At 37.9% G+C, this 25,806-nt stretch overlaps 2 protein-coding genes across 4 annotated transcripts; both read right to left on the bottom strand.

Moving 5' to 3' along the window:
- Positions 1-1,593: 1,593 nt before the first annotated feature.
- LOC108600064 (limbic system-associated membrane protein) lies at positions 1,594-19,281 on the bottom strand. 3 transcript variants are annotated; one of them, XM_017987428.2, is made up of 12 exons: positions 19,156-19,281; positions 14,548-14,758; positions 13,840-13,937; positions 11,571-11,716; positions 11,448-11,509; positions 8,631-8,789; positions 5,724-5,852; positions 5,529-5,666; positions 4,292-4,444; positions 4,188-4,241; positions 3,449-3,541; positions 1,594-2,553 (listed from the first exon to the last, which is right to left on the bottom strand). In XM_017987428.2, the coding sequence occupies exons 2-12, from the start codon at positions 14,699-14,701 to the stop codon at positions 2,375-2,377; spliced, it is 1,365 nt and encodes a 454-aa protein (XP_017842917.1). In that variant the 5' UTR covers positions 14,702-14,758; positions 19,156-19,281; the 3' UTR covers positions 1,594-2,374. The 3 variants fall into 3 exon arrangements, with proteins under 3 accessions (XP_017842917.1, XP_017842909.1, XP_017842925.1); XM_017987420.2 differs by lacking the exon at positions 19,156-19,281 and adding an exon at positions 19,089-19,104; XM_017987436.2 differs by lacking the exons at positions 3,449-3,541; positions 19,156-19,281 and adding an exon at positions 19,089-19,104.
- Positions 19,282-22,901: 3,620 nt separating this feature from the next.
- On the bottom strand, positions 22,902-24,883 carry LOC108608148 (probable cytochrome P450 6a14). The gene is made up of 2 exons (XM_017999395.2): positions 23,797-24,883; positions 22,902-23,412 (listed from the first exon to the last, which is right to left on the bottom strand). The coding sequence occupies exons 1-2, from the start codon at positions 24,866-24,868 to the stop codon at positions 22,985-22,987; spliced, it is 1,500 nt and encodes a 499-aa protein (XP_017854884.1). The 5' UTR covers positions 24,869-24,883; the 3' UTR covers positions 22,902-22,984.
- Between the last annotated feature and the right edge of the window lie 923 nt (positions 24,884-25,806).

Here is a 25,806-nt window from a genome sequence, read left to right as displayed (position 1 = left end):
TGTTATGAAAATGCAATGAGAGAGCCAAAAACATGTAAGAGTTGAAAGCTTATAAGCATTGATAGACTAGTAGTTACTATATAAAAAATTTAAATATATAATTATTAAATATAACAATTTTTATTGCTGTAGGCCAGAGCGCATTAATAGTTATTTATTGATTGTGAATATTTGCATTAATTTTAATATTAAAGTCTTTAACATTTTTAATATAAACCATATATATTATACTTCCTTTATACACAAACATATTTAGGATATATTTTAAAAGCTCAGCGCACGTAACCCACGCCCAGGTGTTATAGTCTAGCTGGAGTAGCTGGTTGCAGCTGCTGTGGCATGTTTGAAAATTCCTGAAAACAACTGTAATAAAAACTACTTGCCTTACACACGCACACACACACACACACACACAGTCAAAGTGGTGGGCAGTACTTTTTGTTTTTTATACCTGTAATGCTTACAGTTCTTTGGAATTTTTACTTATTTTGCGTGCGCGTTGGCGTTTAATGAAAGAATTTTTGTTTATTGCAAAATTTTATTTGATTTTCATAGCCCCGAGCGCTTGATTTGTAATTTATGCGCACTTGAGTGAAACAAGCTAATTAGCAGTTTTGTAGCTCTAGAAATAAAAACAATTCAACTGAGTGTTTATGCAATTTAGTTTATTTATTTTATAAATATTCCTGTTCTTTTTCATTTGCCATTTACATCTGTTGCTTAAACTTAAATAGTTTATATATTAAAGTAGCTACACATACATTGAAGTGTTTATATAACTCAAATAAATTTTGAAACACACTTTGTTTGCTTTGTTATATTTATTATAATTTGTATGCCAAGCTTATGTTTAAAAAACTGCCAAGCCAAGTTAAAAGGAAAACCAGTTTTTCTTTTTTTTACAACAATTCACTCTAGCGTAATATTATTTTAATTTTTTTTATTCAAGCAATGTTTATTTTACAATTACACACATTGTGGGCCAATTTGTGTTCAACTCTTTATTTAACATATAACTTTGCAAGTATATAAACATATATATATATACGCGTATGTATGTGTATTTAAATTTTTTTTTAATATTTAATTTAATATACAACATTAATAAATGATATGCTTACAGTGTTTGTTCTATGAATTTTAATTTTAGCGCAACGCAAATTGTTTGCCCAACAGATTTTAGCACTTGTTAAGAACTTAATACGAATCTATATATATATATGTCTGATGTATAGCTGTAAAGTATCAATTATCATTACTAATCACTTACATTATGTTTGCAAATGAATTAAAGCGCACAATTATAAATTGAATAAGATAGCGAGAAATTTAAAAATAATGAAAGTAGTGAATTGCAAAAATTAATTTAAACAAAGCAGCCAAGCCTTGCACTGTTTGTTTATTTCACAAATAATAGATTTCATATTAAAATATTTAAATATTTATTTGTTTTTTTTAAAAAAGTCCTAAAAAAGAATCAATTTTAGTTTTAAATAATCGAAAAAAATGTTAATTGCTCAAAATACACAAAAAGTTTATACTTTATTAATTTGAATAAATAATATGTTTAGTTCATAATTAGTAATGAGCTCTGCTGTAAAGTTAAAATTTTGTTATGCTCTTAGAATTGTTTATGAAGCTTTAAATCAACAACTTTTTAACTTTTTGTTCTATGCGCTGATACCTTACCGTCTTTATATTTATTATTTATGCTTTTAGCTTTTAACAATTGTCGTCAACGAACAACAGAAAGCAACGCTTGAATAGATTTTCGTTTTGTCTTTAGGCCAAGTTACTACATGCGTAAGTAATTATTATGCATTCAATTGGGCTGCTATTAAATGTAACTTTGCACACATACAGTCTCTTCAATTATGTCCACATGGTTTATAATACACATTACGCATTGCCACGCCCACAACGCCTACCACTTATGAATACCGAAAAATCAAACTCATTTGCTGTACGTGCTATGTACAAGTGCCGAGTGCGGAGTCCTTTGCCTTTGTATTTGTATTGGTATTTGGTATTTGCTGTTTTATATTTAGTGTGCTTAGTTATATTACAAGTTGCAGTTTGTCTAAGCTTAACTTATGTCTAGGCATACAGCAGCTTGAATATGCACGCGTAGGGAGTAGGAAGCCTGATTGACTTATTAGTTAGCAGCTAATATTTATGTATCGTATGTTTGCGTTTGCGTAAAACTTTGGACAAACTTTAACTCCAGCGACCACACACACACAGTTCAGGTCATAAATCAGCAACAGCTTTTGGCTTTTAAGCATTGACAAGCTTCGTTGTTGAGCAGCTTGCGTTTCAACTTCAGCTCCAGCTCTGGCTTCGGATCGAATGACTGCTTCAGTTCGTTTTGTTGTCAAACTTGTGTCAATGTTTGTGGCAACAATGTCAGTTGAGTTTCTCGCAATGGCCATGTCAATGTCGTCGCTGTCATCAGCAGCAGCAGCAGCGGCAGCAGCCAGACAAGCAGCCAATGCGTTGACGCAGCTGATGTTCCACCATACAAGTTGTCAATGCTCTCCTGGCTCAAATCAGCTGTGTGCCAAAGTAAACGCAAAAGAGAGAAAGAGAGAGAGATTGAAATTTGTTAATGGTCTTAACGGTTAGCCAGCGGAAATTAGTAAGGCGGCAAGTCTGTTGCGTAAGCAGCTAAACTGTGATTGGCGAACTCAATTTCCCAGCTAAGCGCAGCTTTGACAACTTGCAAGTCTGAAGGACTTAGCTTAGCCCAATCCATTTGCATTTATTCAGATAATTGTGTCGCTCAGCTTCAAAAATTTAAATGTTACTCACGTCTGGCATCAACATAAACAACTACCATGTTTTATACACAACTCAATTAGGCTATAAAATAACATAAAATAGCAAAACTTGCAGCACTTAAGCTTAACTTTATGGTGACGTCCCTTTCTGACCACTTGCCCACTTTATTTTCTTTTTTTTTGGCCACAAAAGAATTTATTTGATTGTAGCCAAGTATTTACAAATCATTAAATTGCCATAAAGCCAAGCCGAGCGTGTTTATTGATATACCATTAGGGTGGGGCAGGCCACAATATAAAACTTTTACCTGCCCTCAAAAGTGTGCTACGTTTTATATACTTCTTTTTTTGCTGTTTGCTCAACCTTTTCTTATTGCCCCACAATTTATTTCTTTATTGGTCTTGTGCGCTCGCAAATTAGTGTGAAAATCCGAAAATCTGTTAAACAAGCCCCTACCTAGTACTATATATATATATATATTTTTCACGGTTTGCCGTCTCGAGTGGATTTTTGGTTTGCAGCTGGTTTGAGTTGTGGTGGCTTGGCTACTTCTTCAACATAAATGCTTGAAATATGAGCCCGTAGCTCTAATCGGCGCTAACACACACACACATACACACACCTAAGGGAGTGGGGCAGGGCAGGGCAGAGTGTTGACTTGGCTTACCTTTTCGCTTGCCTGGATTCTCGCTGTCCTCGCCGCTTTGCTCCTGCGCTCGCGACGTATGATACACTTCCGAGCTTTTCGTGCGTTTTTTACCTGTCGACAAAAAGTATATACATATTGAATTTACCTTTTAATGCTTGCTATTTTGTTTTTTGTGTGTTTTTTTTGGCAACGGCTTTAGAACATTTTTACTCTTACTACTCGATTATGTCGAATGCATATTTATAAGTGAAATTGTCGCCATTCTGTTGCTTTTCCATTTTACTACCTGCGCTTTGAGCTTAGCCACAATACCTCACAGCCAAGCCAACCCCACTGCTGCGCCCACTTCATAGACCGACTGCTAGTAACTGCGGCTGTGGCGTTGACGATTTGAAACGGATTTGCATGCCAAATGAATTATTTATGGCTTTTTCTCTTGCAGTAGCAGCAGCAGCAGCAGCAGCCACGGTTAGGGGGGATGGGGGGTCTGTGTGTTTTTTCTGTTTCCTGCCTGCGTTGAGCAAAGTGAAATATTTGCGGCTCATCTTTAATTTATGCCAAGTGGCTATTAAATCTCGCTTTTTCTCGCGCTTTCGCTCACCCCCGCCCCCAAAGGCGAAACGGAAGCCTCTTAAACTTTGACATTTTCTTTCAAGGGGGCACAACATGTTGAAAATTGCTTTTAATCAGTTTGACAATAAATTGCATAATAAATGGGCAGACAATGTTAAAGAGTGCTGAAGCTTAAGAAACTTACCCTTATGTCGCGCCTCAAAGTTATCCACATAGTTGACTGCATTGGGCGGTATTCCTAACAAAAAGGATTTGAATTAAAACAGCCTTAAAAATAATAGTACTTACTGTATAGCTTAATGGTGCCATCTGTATCGCCCAGCGAGTTCTTGGCCACACAACGATAAGCACCGAACTCAGCTTGGGTCAACGGATTGATATGCAGCCTCATCGAGCTGCGGTAACCAGCAATCTCCGTAACATTGGCCGAGTATTTGCCACCTGAAATTTCAATAATAAACAGCATATATTTATATATTTAACGACAGAGTCAGTTAGCTGTGTTAATTGTTTTAAAAATGGCTGCTTGTCAAACTATAGACTTGAGTTCTGAGCTGTCAATTAATGTGTCCGCATTAAATTGTAAATTTAATTAATTTGCATTTTTGACAATATTTTTAAATGCAACAAAACTCTCTCTCTCTCTCTCACCTGCCAGCGCCAGACAGTTGAGAAACCACAGTAATATAGCAGACAGACCGACAGTTCGCAGCTCACACGCCTTTTACACTAAATCAGCTAATTAAAAACTTTTGCCTCTTTTTTTTCCAACTATCTGCACTCGACGGTCATCAGCTCGTTAGTCTGTGCTTAGCTGTGGGCTTTCAACTCTTACCCTAGCCAACAGCCATGGGGAGTCTGCCTGTATATAAAAACAACATACTATTCCCTATATGAACACAAATGCGTGTGTGTGTGTGTGTGTGTGCGTGTGTGGATTATGAATATGTAAATTATAATTTTTATTCGCTTTTACAAGTGCCACAATAATATGGCAGCAGCAAAGCTCTTCTACACTAAATTATGACTAATTGGAAGTGAGTGTTTTAGAGAGCTTGTCCAGCTAATACAGCTAAGTATTATTTATTCTATGCAATTGCTGGCAGAGAACATTTGTCAATTAAAAAAAATTATGCTAATGTAAAGTATTTGCAATATATATTTAAATTCAGCAGAAGTTTTTATATCTGAGCGCTTGGAAATATCTTCAAAGCTTCAATGTCGCATTTTATCAAATTGAGATAATTGATAAACTTAAAATAAACGTAAGAATGGAATGTTGGCCAACAGATTGGCAGTGTGAATAATGAACAACTAATAATAAAACTGAGAGAGAAATAGAGGCGTGATTAAATTTTATAATACTTAAAATAATTTATAACATTAGGTTGAGTAAACTGTTGTACGACTTTAAGTTCTATGAACAAACAAGAATAAGTATCTGACCTAAATAAAACAAAAAAAAATTAAGCACATGCTTAGCTATTCTCATTTAAAATATTAGTTTAATTTAATTTGCATTTACCTGGTGGCACAATCTCGCCGCGCTCTCGTGTCCAATAGTTGATTGACTTGGGATAAGCTTCAGATTGGCACTCCAAGGTGACGCCCTTGCCCTCTACAGCGCCAATCAGTTGATTAGACACTGTGATCATGGGTGGAACTGCAAAGCGAAAGTAAATAGAGCAACGCTTTATAAGTTTATGCTGTTATCACTTACAATGCACCACAAGTGTGATTCGTTTGCTAACTGAGGGCGGCACTCCATTGGAGGCGATGCAGAGATAGGCGCCCATATGCTGACGCTTGACGCGTGGTATGATCAAGTCGGTGCCCTCAACGCTGGCCACTGTGGATTAAAAGAGAGAGAGAGAGAACAGCAGCTTAACATTGAACTAGCTTTATAATTACTACAACACACATTACTATAAAATCTAGAAAATGTTTAGCCGAGTGGGTATTACATTTGCCTAAGCTGGCAATGTAATCCAACCCCAGTGGGTCGAGCTGGCGGACACTCAAATTGCCAGTTTATTTGTACAACAAAAGTTGCAATACAAAAGCGCAAACTTTTAGCGACTTTTATGATGCTGCTGTTTGGCTTTTTAATGTGGTTAGGGGGGTGGCGGCGGCAGACTGAGCTGTAAAGCATCCTGTTTTGATAGTCGAACACGGTTTTTATTATATAAATTGCACAGTTGTTGGTTAAGCCGGTAGCTGTGCAGACTGCAAGTGCACTAGATGCTGATGCTGATGCTCATCATCGTGTTGCGGCTGATAATAATAATAATAATGTTAAGCAACTTTGATGATCATTATATGCATGGCCAGGCAATTCAGACTGCCTGTCTGGCTTACGTATGTATGTGTCTGTGTCTGTGTGTGTGTGTGTTTGGGTTGCAACGGAAGCGGAAGTTCTGGCTAGTTTGCGCTTGATATTGTTACGTATACGACAGAGCGAGTTACGTATACGTATTTAATAAGCTGATTTTTCGTTTATTGATTTGCCATGTTGAGTCTGAGTTGGCGCTTTAATGCCGCGCCGAGTGCTTATTAGTCGCACTTTTATTTCTGATGCGGTCATTAAACGTAATCGTAGCTCGAAAGCGTGTAATTTGCCTGGTAAACGACACCAAAAAGGCATAAAAGCTGCTCCAATGCTCCGCTCCGCGCTGGCGCCACGATTTCATTTCAGCCCCCCCAAAACCAAAAGCTAACTAAATAATCAAATTTGAAATGAAAAAAGTCAGCGCAAAGTTTTGTGCCAGCGACATGCAAAATAGGCAAAAACCGTCAGATAAATACACTTTAAATTTAATAAAAAAAATTAAAAAATAATAGTGAGCTGGCTGCTCTTCTGATCTAAGACCTGCTTGTATTCAATAATTGATAAATGCATAGCTCAGCGTAAAATGCATTAAGCTGCAACTAACTTAATATTAACACACACACACATACATGCATAGGGCGCATAAAAAGCATGGTGGGCATTTCAATGCTTTTGTTGAGCTCCGGTTGGCATGCCGATGTGCCGGACGGACAGACATTTAAGCCACACACAGTGAAAAGGTCATTTTGCCAACTTTTGTACTATTTATGCTGATTTTTCGTTTTTTGTTTTGACCATTTCAACAGCTGTGTGTGTGTGTGTGTGTTGATTTTTTTATCCTTTACGTGTTCACGGTTTTGCATTGAGTTTGTTTTTGTTTTACTTGTTCTACCTTTGATTTGGGCCTTTCGTGCGGACTTTGATGGGACTCGACTTTAATTTTCTCTATGTGTGTGTGTGTGTGTGTGTGTGTGTGTTTGTGTTATTTTTTCTATTTTGTGGCATAGCTCATGCTAGCCCATTGCACTGAGAGAATGTGTAATGCACTTAGAGCTGCAACAACAATTTTAAATGCACTTAAGTTTTAGTTATTTTTTGTAAATTAATATGTCAAAATTGTGTTAGCCCAACACGATTTTCGTCAGCTGTATCGCTAAGTTGTTAACTGCCACTCAGCTTATATTTAATTCCATATACTAGACTGAAGATATTTCTTTTGTACTTATAAAGTGTTGCTCATTTCTTTTCTTTAGTTTCTCAACCTAATCAATAAAAAACATTTAGCTTAGTGAATTAGCATGTTTTCAATATTAAGCAAATATACTACAATATAAAAATATATCGATATGCATTTTTTACATATCTTTCACTCATCTGCATTTAAAAAATTTCAACTTTTGCACTGATAGCGCGAATAATTAAGTCTTCTAATGTTTATATGGTAAATTATATAAAAGATTAATTGTTTTATTAAATTTTTCATATAATAATTTTTTTCTATGCACCTTACACTATAAGAAACGTTAACTCGTCGATAATTTAAAGTAGACGAACATACTTCGCTAGTCTATATATTATTTGCCAGACTGTGAATTAATTCTTTTGCTATATATACAACTATATTCTTCGGTTTCTATGTAAATCTGCAGCATTCATTAATTGATTAAGCGCTTGCTTAACATGTTTACGTTGTTCATTGCTTTATCTGCTTTTAATTTGTTGCTGGGGGAACAGTTTGAAATTGCATAGCCTACGCTTAAGCCGCCAGCAATGTTTGCTAGACACTCCCACTAGGCCGGCAATGCGCCCAACCCTCCTCGGGCAAACTAGCAGCCGTCGACACTTCAAGGGCAATTAGAAAAGCTGTAGCTACCAGCATGTGATAACCACTCGCTAATTCTGGCAGTGCAGCCGTCAAACGTCATCATCAGCTGCAGCAGCAGCAGCAGCAGTTGCAGTTGTAGTGCTGCCACACACACACACGCTAGCAAAAATTGTAGTAGTATGCAGGTAGTAGAAACAGGTAGTACGTGCTCTGTTCACTTGTCTGCTGGCCAATAGCTGCTGGCAGAGTTGCTTGAACGTTGAGCTGCTGGCTGTTGCCTTTTTGTGTAAAAGTACTCCAAAAATGTTTGGCGGCAACAACAGCAAAAAGTACTTACCACTCACACAAACACATACACGAGTATAGAGAGTCATGCATGCATATGAGCAGTGCTCCCAACTCGAACTCGTATGCGAACGCGAACCCGAATCCAAGCCCCAAAACCCATAGCGTAAGCCATTGGAGTGACTTACCCTCTTCGCCGTTGGCCAACTCGATGGCCACTCCACTTTCACGTCGCCATGTAATTGTCGGCTCTGGTGAACCGGTAGCAGCGCATTTGAGCGTCACGTTACTGCCCTCGCGTACGACCATGTCCGTGCTTGTAGGATAATCTAGGATATCCGGCGGTACTGCAGCCAGCACCAGCAGCAGCAGCAGCAGCGGCGGCAGCAACATTGCAATCGAGGTCGCCAGACGTTCGTCGTCGTCATCATTGCAGCCAGATAAAATTTATATGTATGCATTTTATGTGCGGAAAAGAGAAAGAGAGTAAGAGAGAGAGCAATATGAGCTGCATTGTTATGCACATTTAAATATTTTAAAACAAAAAAAATTGTAATTTCGCGCGTATAGTTCATTTTAAATAATTTACATAAATTTTTCACTCAGCTTCACCCCGACCCCACCGGCAATTTGACTCATATTCATGCGCCCCCAAAGATATGAATCCTTTGCAAATGAGAGTCCTTGTCGCCTTTTGTTTTAAAGCACAAACTTTTATATATGTGCATATATGTGAAGTAGAAGAATTTTCTGTGGCATGTGGCAGAGCCGCGAACACGTCGCCGCATGTTTGCACCTCCCAGCGGGCAAACCTATGAAACCAGGAAAACGTAATAATGCCATTGAAATATCAGGGGAGTGTCAACATGAGCCACGAGCCACCAGCCAACAGCTACTGTGTATGTTTTTTTTTCTGTGTACGCGTGTATTGTATGCATATAATATGCCACAATTATGTGGTCGGCAAATGACCAAAAAATGTGCTGGTGTTGACAAACAGCTTGTTATGGCCAGGCAACTGTTCGTGGCAAGAGCAAAATGGGGGAGAGAGCTAGACCGCCAGCCGGCCAACAGCTGAATGCTGAACTCTGTTTGGCTGTGTGTGTGTGTGTGTGTGTGTATTGTAAGCTGCGTGGCACTATGCTGACCACTCAATGGCCATTAAGTGGCCAAGGCAAGAGCTGCAAGGGTAGCCGCAAAATTCAATGCAAGCCAACAGCGCTGACGATTTAAGTTATCTCAGCATGGCATGTCCTTTGGCATTGAAGACAAAAGCAATGGCCAAGCAATCATTTCAGTTAAGCAAATTTTGGTTTGCTTTACTTTTTGTAGCTAACAAGACTTTCAATCAATTTCATTCCATGCTCCATTTAAAGAGATTAAAAATAAATATTCAAGAATTTATAAGTCAATTTAAAGATATGCTGAACTTTTATAAAATTTGTGTTCTTAAAGCAATAAATACTTTCAAATATTATCAGATTATGCTTTGAAAGTCTCTGCATTTATTTTAATAAATTGTTTACTATACAGCGATTTAAAAAATAAATTATAAGCATTTTCACAAGCATTTTTTGTCTAACATATATAATAATCAAATACCTAATAACTTTTTTAAATCATAAAAACGAGCTTTGACTTCGTAATTAAATTTGTTGATTTTTAAAATTAATGTGGAAATAAAATGTATGCAGCGTATTAAATTTTTGGAATAGTAAAAATTTAGATTCAAAGCAAGTATAAATTAAAAATGCTTATACTTAGCAATTAAATTATAATTGTTTACTTATTCAATTAGTTAAAATTTAAGAAACAATAATGCGTATACGACTTGTATAATTTTTGGTATGAAAGCAATTCCATTTGCAGTTGAAAAACTGCAGCATGGCTTTTAATCATGAACTCACATAACTGTGTATTCATTATCTTGCGACATGACTCAATCATTCGATTGTTAAAAACAGTTAAAAATAAAAGCAGCCGCAACAATTTGCTGCAGCGGCAACAATTGTGTGTGAAAAATTCATAAAACGGCAGCTTTAGCTTTATATGAAAAATCTCATCAGCTTAAATGTCGCTCATGCCAAATATCTTTGTTTGTCTGTGTTTGTCCCACACACACACACGCACAGGCATTTTGTCATTATGTGTGTGTGTGTGTGTGTGTGGGCATTCGAATGAACGTTCGTCGTGGCTGTTTAACTGCACTTGGTCACGAAATTCATCAGCACGAGCCGCGACGCGCGCTGTTGTTGGTCAAACTGTGAGCCTCTCCGCTCTGCTCCAACGTTTTTCAGGCACTGCCGGTTCCTGTTGCTGTTCAGTGTTTGCTGTTTGCTATTTTCAGTGTGTGGTGCGCTGATTATCCACTGCAAATATACACACAGTTGATTATAGTTTTTCGTGTGTGCGAAACTTGGAAAAACGTCGACTGGCCTGGGCTAAAATATTTAGCGCGTTGATTTAGATTTTGCCAGCAAAAGGTATTTAGCCAGCTGCTGGCCCGAACTGGCGAACTGGCGACCTGGCCCAGGTGGCAGCTACTGATGGTCGGTTGGAGTTTTGTGACCGCAAATGGACAACTGAATTTCTAGGCCGGACGCGTTTCTTACGTCCGCAGCGCAGCGCTGTTTTTAATTCAAAATCAACAGTTTATGCGGTTCAGTGCACGGTTAAACATGTTTAAGCAGTAGTGGTGAGGGGGAGGGGGAGGGGCGCTGAAATTTCATCAGCCGCAAAGCGCACTCGAATTCCGTTTCGTTCGCTGCTGCGAGGCGGAAACAACGCAGCTTACGGTAGCCTGCGTTTATACATATTTAAAAAAAAATATATAAATATTTTTTAATACGAAATGCTTCGAACAATGGCTTAATATCCCGCAAACGAGGCGTATGATTGTTTGACAAACAAAACGCAAAGGCAGCAAATAAAAAATAAAATTACCAAAGTTTTAAACGCTGCGTAAAAATTTTTCTGTTGTTCTTTTTATTGTTTTCTGCTCTTACCCACAACATCCAGGTAGCCCATTTGGCTTTTCATTGGATCCGTATTTATTTGGCACATGTACCTACCAAAAAAAAAAAAAAAGGTGTTAAAGCATTGAAAACTCTGTTGACTGCATCACTTACCAGCCTTTGTCGGACTCCTTGATGTCTCTGATGCGCATTGTCCATGTCTTGTGCTCCGAGTTGGCAATGCCTATGCGCTGATTTTTAGTTATTACATGATTCTGTATTGTCAATATAGTTTGTGTATCCACACGCAGCCACGCAACCTATTTTTGTAAATAAAAAAATAAAATAAAAAGCAGCACGTGGCATTAGTGGGCGTCCAATAAATCGTTTTAATTAAAGAGTTTGTCACAAGTGTATAATCTTTTTATAAAGCGTCTAATTATATTCTTTGCACTAGTTCATACAAAATTAGCTTTAGATTGAGCAGCGATAAATTCGAAATGTAAACAATGCTGCAGAAAATGACAAAAATAACAAAAGATGAAAATAGAAATATTTACAAATTATTTGTGTATTCCAAAATAATTATTTATTAAACATGTTGATTAAAATACTAGTTATAGTCTCAATTTACTTGCTTCCAGATAACATAAAAAATATATAAAAATATATTTATATTTATTACACACAATATATATAAAAAGAAATATTTATTACATAAAATATGTCTGTTAAAAATGTTAAATTAAATCAATTGAAACAAAATGAAAAGACTTATAAAAATGTTACATAATTTGTATGAGTCATAATAAAATTAATAAATTAAATTGCCTCATTTATTTTCATTTAAAAAACCTGCAGAGCACACAATAAATTTAACTATTGAAACGAAAACAAGAACAACATTTCAGAGAATAGTAACAGTTAAACTAAATTTAAATACTTTTAATATAATTATTTTTATCTTAAAGAATTCACAGAGCAACATTTTTGAAATAGCAGAATGAATTGATTGAATTTAGCTAAGGCTTGATACAGAATTTATGAAAGCTTTGGAAAATATTAAATGTCTAAATATTAGGTACGTTACAATACCTTACTTTTGTAACTATGTATTGCACTTAGCAACAGTGAACTGAAACTTCAGCTTGTTTTGCTAAGCCTAAACTATTATTAGGCTCAACGTCTAACTAGCAATCTAGTTAGCCATATCATTGCACTTCAATTATAAAACAAAATAATCTATTCCAAGAAATGAAAGAATTTCGTTGTGCACACATATTATTAGAATTTAGTTTTAGAGTTACAATTTTCGGACTCGCGAGTGTGTCACGCACACAGAGAGAGCGAGAGAGAGAGTAAGAGAATAATTGTACAATTACGTTGGTAAATTATTATGCGATAAAGCACGCAGCGTGCAGGCGAAAGCCTGAAATATATTTTGTTTAATAGGCAGCTGAGGCTAAACATGCCATAAGCTGCACCCCTACCCCCATACCCCACCCCCTTAGCACTGTCTAATAGCTAACTTTGCATGTGTAAATGTGGCAGACGTCGGGAAGCAATTTGATAGCGCAGCTGAGCTGGCTTGTTAACACGTAAAGCTATTTAAGTCATTTCAATTTACAATATCATATATGTATGCTATAGTATATAAATATTATAGACAGTGTGTGTGTGTGTGTGTGTGTGTGTGCTGTGGCTAATTAATTATTTAGTGGCATTAAATGGAATATAACTTTTAACCTTGACTGCGACAGAGCGACGAAGCTTTGAGTCCCACACCGCAGACATCGTGTCAGCATAAAGTAAGTAATTACACCCAAGTGCCTGCTCAATTATCTTTAGGCAGAGAGTAACGCTTAATTGTGCATGGGCGCGCTTGCAAGAGGGGTACGAACTCAGCACAAAGCATTTTCGCTTCAATGGATACTTTACCTTTTGCCTTTGTTTGCTTCCGATGTGTCGCCCCAGCCAGCCACCACCCACCACCCCCAACTGCGTCATCCAGACAGACGACAGGCAGTTACCGAAATGATGATGAAGCATATCAAGCCGCCACGCCCCCTAACCCCCTACCCCTAACACATTCTCGCTGTGTATCTCTCATTCATATTTCAATTACTTTTTATGTGATTTTCGCTTTTGTTATTGCCAAGCTCTGCATATTCCTATTTATGTTTTTATACTCGCTTTTATTTCAATCCAATGTTGTGTATTTGTTGTTGTTGTTGTTGTTTTTGTTTTGGGTGTCGAGATTTGGTCTTTGAGATTACGCTCTCTCTGGTTTCGAGTCCGTCTGCTCCACGTAAAAATGCTAATGAATATTAATGCGACCGGTTGGTTTTCTGTGTGGTTGCTTATTGAGTGTGTAATTGAGCGGGGCGGGGTGGGACGGTGGGGTGTGCTTATTAACAGATTTGTTTGGGGAGTTCGTACCAACCTTATAGGGGCCCAAATCCTGCACCACACAGGTGAGAAACGCATCACGTCCCACTGGCGCTGTCACATTTGCAATTGGATAACTAAATTTCGGATCAACTGTAATAGAGGCAGAGGAATTTTTGTTTGTTTATTAAACGCTAATTTGTAGTTAAGTGTGTGGTTAGTGAAACAAATGATAGCTAAATTAAGTATCTGATAACATTGCATTGTTGTACTTTAGTGTGCATAACATTTATTTGCTTATAGTTTGATTTTTTATTAACTTTATGCCGCGTTTGGTTTTATATTCAACTCATAATTTCAATTTGTTCAGTAAATTTAAATTGATATACAATAAGTTTTATATTTATTAAGCTTTAAGCGATTGAATCTTGAATAATAAAAATTATTATTGATATAAAATAAGCCTTAAATATTTTTGGAATATTTTTCATAATAAACTAGTAATTGCGAATAAATGAATATTATACTTAAGTTAAACTTTTGTTTATAAATGTAATTTAGCTCAAATTTTAATTCTGAGGTTTTCAATAACATAAAGTGTATTTTAAGTTTTGATAAATCTGTCATACATAGCAAACTGTTATACACAAACAAGTGTTAAGTGCTGAACGCTGCTCATTTATTTATAGAATCTGACACACTGTTAGCTTTTCTAATTATAAATAAAATAAATATGTATCAATACAAGTAGTTTGTTGCTTACCTATGACCTCGGGTTGCGTTTCCACTCTTTGCGAGCTGCAATTCTGGCACATTAAAACAACAACAAACACTTTAGTTGCAATCGCCCAAGCACTTGCCGGACTGTTGAATTTATTGTTAATATATTTTGCGGGCATTGTTGAACGTTGTTGCATTTGAATATTATGTTTAAGTTTGCAGTTGTTTAGGCTTATCACATGTCTTGCATTTGTCTAAATAATAAATAAGATTTAAGACTTTAATTAAGACCAGGCTAAAATTAGCAAACTCAAGTTGAGTGAGCAGCTTCAGCCGCATGTCCTGTTCTGTTTTGTTTGCCACTTGTTATTTCCTGGCTCTGGGTAATTGGTAGTCATTAGCGTGGCTTTATTGGCTTAAACTTATGCCGGTGGCCGTTGGGCTCGACTGTTGTTGTTGTTGTTGTTGTTGTTATTTATGCGTGTAAATAGCGAAAAGTTCAACAAAAGTACTTGTAAACAGAATCGAAACTGCAAAACAATTGCAGGCCAAGCAAGCAAGGCAAACAATAATCATGCCGTCGAAAATACGTTAAATTAAAAAGTTTCAAGTTTAAAGCGCCCACTGGCAAGCGGATGCCCTCAGTCCACACTGCCCACTCCCCACTGCCCGCTCAACATGCTCAGCATTTTTTTAATGTTGTTGCTGTTGCTGCTGTTGCTGCTTTTACTGCAAAAGAGTTTTGCGTGTTCAGGCTGTGTAAATTGTATAGGCGAGCAGCTGCTGCTAGAAAATTAACTACGACCTGCAACTATCTAGCGTTGAAGGTGTTGCATGTTGCCTCTATCTGTTTTGCCCCAACCACACACACAGAGAGCTCTCTGCTCATTTCTGTCGTGGCATTTAAACGTTGCTTGGCTGGCTGGTGGAGGGGGTGGGGACGAGGCCAAAACTGTTTATGGAACGGAAATGAAATGTTTCGTTGCTGCCGCCGCACCAAGTCCATGTGTGTGGGCTAACTCGTAAATAAAGCATAAACTTCGTATAGCAACAGTGTGTAGCATTCGTCGTCGTCGTCGTCTATGATGTCTGTTGAGCCTGAAATAGTTGAGTCTTTATAGCCTGGCGCAGTCGTCTCTAAGGCGCGTGTTCCTCCATGTGACATGTTGCCTGATAGCTTTGACGCAATGCAGTTGTAATTGGGCTTAGATGGGGGATTAGTTTGGCGCTTATGCATTCCAAAATTGACAAATTATATAGCTTAGTGCATGAATATGTTCTATTATCTATTTTGCGCAATTTCATTATGCCAATTAGCTGACCAAACTATCACTGACTAAAACTTGCTACGGCTTCTTCTTTGTTCGGCAAATAAGATTTGCATACACCTCGCCCCAGCTCCAAGCCGTATGACCAACCAAGTCTGCTCCGAGTCTAAACTGACATGGCCTTAAATTATTAATAATATTGCTGTGCCTAGCCACGGTTGTGGCTCTTGCTTTAGTTTCTTTTTTTCTGTTTAGTTTTCAGGACACAAGTCAAGGCGATTGTGCTTTCAATTGCTCTAAATTATGTAAAAATCAATAAAAATAAAAGTGTAGCACAAAGACTTTTTAATGAAATTTCACTCTAAATTTGTTTGCTGTCAGTTGCAGACAGACAATAAGCCCCTAAAGAGTTTAAATATATATACAAATATATATATTGTAAGAGACTCAGAAAGTGGGCTAACGAACAATAAAATAACAACAACTTGTTTTCGTTGACTAAGGCAATTCAGTTATTTACAAAATATTACAGAGATTTACAATTTTATATAGACCGCAAAAATTTAAAGAAATTGTTAAACAACTAAAACTTTGTAACTACGTGCAATTAATAAATTTTTGGATCTTTATTGTTAAGTAAAAAATAAATTATATTATATAACCAATTAGTAATTGAAGACAGAAAAAATTAGAAAAAAAGTTTACAATGCCTAAATTAATAAACAATAACAAAATATGAATAAACGCTTCTATATAAGTACTATAGCTTATTAAAATATGATAAAGGTAATGCTAATGCTAACTTATAATGTCTGAGCTATTTTCCACAACTTTATTTTTTTATAATTTGTTCATTTTCTAACTATTTGTTTTAACACTTACTTATTCATTTTATTAAGTGACTATTTTAATGCGATTACTGCGCCTGTTCATGCTTTCATATAAAGACAGATAAAGTGCTAAAGTCAAAACCTAAATCAAAAGCAGCAGTTTGCTTTTATCTTTAGTTTATAAATAAATATTTGTTTGCTAATTTGATATGAAACTACAAATGTTTTGTGGAGTGTCTGCTTGGCGAAAAATGCTTTGCATACCTTTTGGGTGCTTACCGCTAATTTATGACGCTTAATAAGCGCTGCTCATGAAATTTGTTGTTAGCCAAAATACACATTGTTGTGTGTGTTCCGGCCAGGCTCATTGTCGTACATTATATTTATGGTTTTGGACATGCAAGGACCAGTAGCAGCAGCAGCAGCAACGGTAGCAACAACAACAACAACAAAAGAAGGCCAGCAGCCACAGCTAAATGCGCCCAAAAGTATGCCGCACAATTTGTATAATCAGCTGTTAAATTATGTGCAAATTGTGCCCACCACACACACACAGCCACAAGAATCAGCGCCAAAGCGTACAGAACAACAAACAAAACATAAATGTATGTCGAACAACAAATATAAAAAAAAAAATGAGAGACAATCGCTTGTATGCAAACCGCACAAGGTCAAACCCAACGCGCTTTGTTTATTTATGTTGCGTGTACGCCTGAGGTTATGCAGCACGAATTTGATGCTGCACAAATAAAGCAAAGAGCCGCCACCGCTAACGCCACAGTCACCGCCGCTCAATTTTCATTTTCAATTTTCAACACAAACATTAATTAGCACGTGATATATTTTGTTGTTATCACGCTGCAACTCGCGCAATCTTGCGAACATTATAAAAACGTTTTCTATATGCCACTCACTGGCTGCTCCAGTTAATGCTACAAGCCGCTAAGCTCTGCATAAAATTAGCATATATCAAAAACTATGGCTAAATAATTTGCCTTAGTGCCGCGGCGGCAACGGCGGCGGCGACTTCAAGTATGCAAAGTTTTCTCTGCTCAGTTCTCCTGTTTTGTTTTCATTGCGACCCCACCGGCCCAAAGCACGGAAGTTGATTATTATCGCTTGTTATTAACAACAGCAACAACAACAACAATAACAAGAGCAGCAGCAGCAACAGCGACAGCCAGAGTGCATAATAAGCCAAAGCTCTGTTGGAGCTCGCAAAGACCTGCATTTTCTGCCTCATCATGTCAAAGTGAGCAGAAGAGTTTTCGGTGTGGTGCGGTGGTTGGATGGGTGGACAGGTTGTTTGGTATTATGTCAGTAGCTTGGCATCGAAATCCAGACCCTTTGTGCTTTGCTCATTTGAAATTGAGCCTCGGCAATTTTGCAATTGCAATTGCCAAGTCGTAGAGGTGATGGCGTCTCTTAAAGTCCTTTGACTTGGAATTTGAAGTACCTCAGGTTATTACGATTCAATATAATGTAAGACAATCCATTTGGTTATAAGACAAGACATGCTTTGTACTCTTTATTAAACACAAATTTAGTTATTATGCTTATTGGCATAAATATATATGAAATAAATTTTAATTTAAAGTTGCCAAGTTATTACGATTGAGCTTTTGGTTTTAATTTCAAGTCATGCCTAAATTACAATTTTAGTTGCTATGCTTATTAAAATTCAAATGAAATAAACTGCAAATGAGCTTAAGGAGTCGATTGTTGACTTAATAATTTTATTATAGATGATGACACAAATTAAATGAAGTTGCAGTCAGCTAATTATGAATAAATATTTCATTGGATATGGTTGCTTTAATTGTTAGCTTTGTGCTCATATCGAATAACAAAGCTGCTGCGAATATTTATTTATATTTTGTGCTGCTCTCGCATTGATTTGATTATTGAAATGCATTGCAATTTCCTTAATGCCAGTTACTACACACACACACACAGAGGACTCAATAGCAAGCACCTGGCTATGGTCTATGGACCGACAAAGCCAAAGCCAAATGGCAATTGCAATCAATGCTGATCGAATTCTATTTGTATGGATAAAATGCAAATGACACGAAAATGGCAAAGGCCAAAAAGTAGCAAATACAAAACAAAAAAAATATCAAGCACACAAACAAGCAGTAGCCCCCTCGAAGTATGCAACATATTTGCAAACAAATAATAATGTGCCAAACTGATTTACATATGTAGTATGTATGTTGGCTATTTATTTATGCCCAGGACTAGGCCCGTTTCATATGCCGGCAGCATTTGCAATTGTGTGTGTGTGTGCGGTTTATGGATATCAATGAACTTTAAATTACAACTGTGGCGCCGCGACGGAACATGAAATATGCAGTTGCAATTGCGCACGCCTAAAAGTATGCAGCGCTTATTTTGTGACACAGCGCAATAAACAGCAGACGTCCAGACACATTTATAGGCAAATTTCACATACATCAAAAACACGCGCCCCAAACATAACTGACCATTGAGCCCGCTAACTTTCGTATGAGTTTTGCTTTTTTGACTACTTTTTGTTTTAAATATAATTACAATAAACACGCAGCGTGTTCAGCTAAAAAAACATTTGCAAGTTAGTGCGCTAACTCAACTGCCAACAAGACGCGGCTGAAAACGCGCGCGATTTTCACACACACACACACGCAAACACAAATCGCGTGTCTTTGATTTGAGTTTAGGCAGACTGCGAGTTATTTTTGTTTAATGCATTAAACGAATTTTGTTGCAACATTACTTTGAGTTGATCTGCAACAGCAACAGTTTGCAATATCAGTCGAGTTTGCCACACACACACTAATACACACTCACACACTCAAACGTACGCTGAGCTTGCAAGTACCGCACGCCACGAACGCTAACGTCAGACTGAAACCAAAGTTAACGTTGCATGCCACACGAAGTTGCAGCTTTAGCAGCCGTAAGCCGAAGACGAAGCAAATCGCAGTCGTTCGCAGTTCGTTGTTGGGCACTGGGTTTGGTTTGTGGGTTGTGGGTGGCCCGTTACCGGTGGCAGTTGCCTCGCGAACGAATCAGACAACTGTGATTTTTGTTGCTGCTGCTGCTGTGCTACATTTTATTTTGTTTTTTCGTTTTGTTGCTCCACAGCAACACGCTTTGCTTTTTTTTCTTACTTTTTGCTTTATTTGTGGCGTCTGTGTGTGTGTGTGTATGTGTGTGAGTGCTGCCCAATGGGGGGTGGCTGCTAAAACTCACCACGATTGAAGCGCGCGCATTGAACGAACAAGTTGAACAACAATTGCTGGGGAAATTTACTCAGAGCCAGCCCTAGTATTAACTATTAAGCATGCATGGAATTTATGAATGAATTTTGCTTTGTGTGCGTGACAGTTGCAAATGCAACAATCAATGCAATATCAATTATAAAAATTTATGCAACTGTCTTTTATACAAATGAAATATTTGCGTTAATAATTATGCTTAATAGCAACACTTATAATTAGCAGAATTAAGCTGCTGCATTTAATTTTTATTTTTATAACTGCTGGTGCTTCTTCGTAGCTGCATTTTAATTAAAAATAAATCAATTAATTTCACATTGCCAGTTGCTTGCACTCTGACCTTACACAATAGCAAACAACGTGGCCAACACACACACACACATGCACCTGGATAGGCACTTTTCAATAACGGTGCCAGCTTGTGTCAGGCACTCAGCTTGTCGCTCTCGCTCTTTCGCACTCTTCGCTCTTCGCCTCATTTACCAACTTAATTGCAACCATATATCAGTTTTAGTTCTTACAGTTTCTCAATTTGCAGCGGGTGGCTAATCACCTGCTGCCCCCACCCTGCTTATGGTTAGCCTATCATTTTCACACAGCGCACGCACATGGCCAATAAATAATAGAAAAACAAAAAGCAACGCAATAAATACAACAACAAAATGTCTGCAGCGTTAAAATTATTGTTTTTGCAGCGCAAAATGTTGAAAAGGATATCCGCGTCCAACGACGACGACGACGACGACGACGACCAGGACGACTTCGACTTCGACTCCGTCTCGTCAGCGTCAGCGCGCTGAGCTTGGGGCTGCTTCTCAACTTTGCATTGCGTGCCAATGCACTTGCGCCACAAATCATTTCGCCTGCAAGTGCTTTGGCCCCAAAAAACGTGGCAAAAAGGGTTCGCAGGACTCGCGAACTTGTTTTCAAGTTTCTTGCGCTTCCTCTGCAACTTTTTGTGTTGTGCTTTGGTTTTCATTTTTCCTTTAAGCCCCACACACACAGCAGGTAGCGACTAATATAAATTTTGACACCTGATAATTGCTTTTCACTCGCTTCCGCGTTTTGTGTGTTGGATGCGATGACGACAGCTGCAACCCCCTGCACCACCCACCCACCCACTCACACACACACGTTTACAATTTGTAACTGTGTGTGAACATGCAAAGTTGTTGTCTAGCTCCTGCTTAAGGATAGCTGCCAGTTAGACTGCCATAAATTATTACTAAATATTCTTTCTTTTTTTGTTTATTATCATTATTTTGGGCCGCCTGTTTGATAGACAAAGTTTGCTTGAGTTATAGGCGCAACCTTGATGCCAAGTCAAAGCGAGGAAATTGGCAATTAAAAGCGCATAAAATCGGGGCTAATTATATGCCTAGGTGTCAGAACTAAGTCGTTAGAAAAATTAATATGTCTTGTCTAGAAAGCAGAGACAGCAATTTATATGAAAATAATTATTACATTACTATAAATAGAATTACAAATATTAAAAAGTATTATTTTGCAAAGAAATGAACAAATGAAAAATAAATAGCAAATATTTAAATAGTAAATAAATATAATAAAAAATAGAAAAGACTTTTAATTGAAAATTAATAAGTAAAGCATGTCAGATTTAGTGCTAAATGAAAATTTAACTTAAAGCAACAATTTGTAAATCTTATTCATAAATATTATTTTATAAATAAAAAAAAATACCACGAAAAATTTATAGTTTATAATAATTTATTATTATTAATAATTTCTATAGTTTACAGTAAAGTTTATATATATTTTGTTTATAAAATTAAAAAGTGAGCATAGCTTTGCTTTTTATTTTTAAATAAATTTAATATCAAAGCATTTACTTTAAATTAAGTCGTGGATTATTAAAATGTAAGAACACATAAAACACAAAACCTTCAATTATTATTAGTAAATTATTTAAATCAGTCAAATAATATTCATTAGTAAGTTTAAGCATTTTCTATTTATACAGAAGCAAGCAAAACTTAAAATTAGTCTTGCTCAGCTTTATTTTTAGAGCACACCTCGCATAAGTTCGACTTGCATACATTAGTAATTGAAGCCTTTCTCTCTACGCTTAACTCAGTGACGTCATAACTTATTTCTTATGCTTTCCTATCAATCCACGCTTTACTGTCGGCTTTCGCTTTTTCGCAGGCATCGTCGTCATGTTTTCAAGCTACAACAAGTGCGATCAGTTGCGTTCGTCGGTTTGCCTTAAAAGGTTGTTTGCCCTTAATTTAATAAATTATGGCAAGTGTGTTAAATGCAAATAATTGTTAAATATAATTAAATTTAATACGCGACTGTGTAAAATGAAATTATAACAACTGAAGTGGGTAAGCTCGAAATTATCTTTAATTTTATTTAAACTCATGGCTATGGCTGCTGCTGATTTGCCTTGGCTGCTATTGATTAATGTGTTGCACATTAGTTGAGCTTTCGGCAACTGTGCAACAGTAGCAGCCAGCAAAGGCTTCAACACTCGCTCGCTCGCTCGCTCGACTGGGCGACTGGGCGCCTTAACTAATCGCTAAAATCAGCAAGTGGCAAGCAAACTGTAGCCATAAATTTAATATGACACCAAGCAGAGGGCTAACATGGGCTTGGATCCCTTGGCAAGTCGTTGAGTGCATTCATTATTCACACATATGCAGCTAATTAGCAAAATATTGTAAATGTTTGCAGTGCTCGGCACTGAGCTTTGAGCTGAAGTCCAGGCAAGCACCACAACTGATTTTTGGTTAGCTCACATGACCAGCCACCCAACGCCCACTTCGACACATGTCTGCTATGCATGCGCATGTGCATGTGTGTGTGTGTGTGTGTCATTTGTGTGATTTAGTGCCCAGAGGTGTTTTGGTGTCGTCTGATTGACTGAGCAGCTGTGGGCAGCCTGCGCTGCTTTGCTTTGTGGTGTCTATAAATTTCGGTTTGCCTTTCAAACGACCGTCAAGCGAATCAATTCTGATTGAATTTTGAGCTGATGCTTGCACTTTTCGCTCTACACAGACTAGGAATTTGTTTATGCGCCAGCCAAGCTAGCAATGTTTATTGTTTGCCCCCCCCCATTGTTTACAATACGTCGCGACAAATTATTTGTAATTCCACACTTAAAGTCGCTGCACACGCAGTCGAACCCCCTCGCTGGGCAACAGCAGAAAGTTCTTATCGCCAATGCGCAGCTTATCCGGCGTATCGGCTGTCACATCAAAGCTGAAGGCATTCAGCAGTGTAATGAGTCCCACCTTCACCTGCATGCGTCCGAATCTGAGTCCAATGCAATTGCGTGGTCCATCGCCAAAGCCCAAGAACGACATCGGATGTCGCTGTAGACAGGCGTCGGGCTCGAAGCGTTCCGGTCGAAACTCATGCGGCTCATCATAGATCGCCGGATCGTAGTGTATTGCACGCACGGGTATGTGAACGCGTGTGCCACGTTCGATGATCAGCTCGCTCTCGGGCTCCTTGCTGGGCAACTTGTAGTCCACGGAGGGCACGCGAGTGAGTGAAGCAAGTGCAGGATATTTGCGCAGAGTTTCTGTGAATAAACAAGTAACAATATTAGCTTAATAAAAGTAGTAACTGTAGCTAAAGCTTGTTAATAATTATTTGAAATTTAATACACGCTAACAAAGTGTATTTTTAAGTTGGCTGTATACACCTTTTTAAGCATTTGTCGATATTAAATGATTTTATGTTGCTGATTATTGATTTGATTTTTGCAAAGTTTTTAGATATTGCTGCTTATCGCAATTGTTAGCTTGATTATCTTGATTGAATATGCATGAATCATTTATTCTCAGTCTTTATAGTTAGATAAACAAACGCTTGTCATGCTGACTCGCTCATTGTCACTATCTTTTGCTTTATGTTTATGTAGTCTAGATTTAGCACTGGGCAAACATTTCGACTTTGCACTCACCGCTTATGACTTGATCCAGATACGCCATCTCCATCATGGCCTCATAGGTGAGTTCGCCATGCTTGAGCAGCACACGCTGAATCTCTGCGCGCAGCTTTTGCTGCACTTGTGGATTCTTGGCCAGCTCGTATAGCGCATAGCTCATGTTGCTGGAGCTTGTTTCAAAGCCAGCTACAAAGAAGACAAACACTTGAGCTGCCAGCTGCTCCACAGTTAGCCCATTGGACTGCTCAGTGCGGCGCAGCTCGAGCAGCAAATCCATAAAGTCATTACGCTTTATATTTTCACGCTCACGCAGTTCGACAGTTTCACGCACAATGTTCATAAAGAACTGCTCATGCAGCTCGCCAAAGGTTCTAACCTTCATGGGCAGCTTCTTCAACGTATTTATGTAGGTTAGCTTGAAGAGCAGCCAGCGTATGCTACGCTTCGGATGATCGAAGAGCTCGCGGGCTACAACGCGAAATTTGGCCTGCGCATTCTGCAGACTGTTGCACTCAATGCCAAACACGCAGCTGCCAATCACATCCACCGTATAGCGTCCCAGCAGATCGTGCAGCTCCAGCACAGCGCCAGACTCACCCACTTGCTGCTCGAAAGTTTGCTCCAGCTGTCGCGCCACAGCGGCAACTGTGCTGAACATATATTTGATCTTGCCGCTGGTGAAAGTGGGTGACAGTTTGTTGCGCATGTTGCGCCACTCTTCGTCCTTTTGATTAAACAAATGTCCTGTAAGTGGATTGTCTTTGGTATTCAAATCGCTGCTGGAGCGATTAACAAATATATTAAAGTCCTTGATGAGTATGCTCTTCACCAGATCCAAATCGGTGACCACAGCTATAGGCCTTGTATATATATAACTGCCAGCTATGGGGCTCTTATCCTTGAATGCATCGTACGTCTCTTGCAGCAGCTCGCTCGTATGCACAGACTTGAGTTTGAAGAAATTGCCAAACAAAAAATGCGTGCGCAGCTGTGGCACACCGCGCTGCTCCCAGTAGCTGTAGCAGTTCCTCAAGTAGCCAAACAGCCAGGTCACAAATGAGGTTAATGCAAGCAGGAAAAAGTTCATCTTGTGACTGCAAAATCAAAACTGTAACTGAAACTAAAATTATAGATGCTGCGCTGCTTTAAAGGCTGGCTACGGCTGGCCCAGTTATCTTTCGAGCTGATAAGCTTATCTTTGGCTTGACTTGCAATTTCTTTCGTTGACAAGCTAAAGATAACATGGGGGAGCAGAGCAAAAGAGAGAGAAAGAGAGAGAGAGAGGGTTCATCTTTTATTACAGCATGGTGCACTAGGCACCATCTGATTGTAGAGATGGTCATGTGCCTGTCTGGGCTGCGTGTCACGCGTGCCGCTTTAACAGAAAGTGCAGAAAATTGAAAGACTGAAATAAGAAATAAATTATTTAAATATATTGAGAAAATAAAACAAAACAAGTAAGAATAATATAAATAGGGCTGGTTTAGGAACGAGTCCTTAATATATTTTTAGGGACTATGCTCATCCCTTTAATCATTAAAATTTGAGTGTAATATACAATGCAATATTTTAGTCAAATAATTTGTTAGAGTATTAATTATTATTTTCATAGCTCTTAATTATTTGCTTTATCGCTTGGATTGCAAGTTATTTATTTTACTTACGCTTTACTTTTCTACAAGCTTCTTAGTAAAAATGACTGCTAATTTGTAGACGCGTGTAAAAGCTCAAATAACTTTCGTTGGTTGCTGCTTCGGCTAGAGCAAAAGCTCAGCTGAGTTTGCATGTTGAAATAAAAACTGAAAGCTTAATGCGCAAGCTTTTGCCACCTGTAGCTTCTAACTGTTAATTTCATAAACTCACCACACAGCGGCTGCTGCCTGCTTACTGACTGACTGTGAAAGCTTTTAGCCAAATACAATGTAATTTCATAAGCCAATATTTAACTCTGAGCTAATTTTGTGGACTCCTAATTAAGTTACACAGTTTGGTTTGCAAAATGGCGCAGGACAAACAGAAAGCTGC

This window comes from Drosophila busckii, chromosome 2L (genome assembly GCF_011750605.1).
Source record: "Drosophila busckii strain San Diego stock center, stock number 13000-0081.31 chromosome 2L, ASM1175060v1, whole genome shotgun sequence".
In the NCBI taxonomy this organism is placed as follows: Eukaryota; Metazoa; Arthropoda; class Insecta; order Diptera; family Drosophilidae; genus Drosophila; species Drosophila busckii.
The sequence above is the reverse complement of the archived record's forward strand: the minus strand, read 5'-3'. Positions and strand labels throughout refer to the sequence as shown.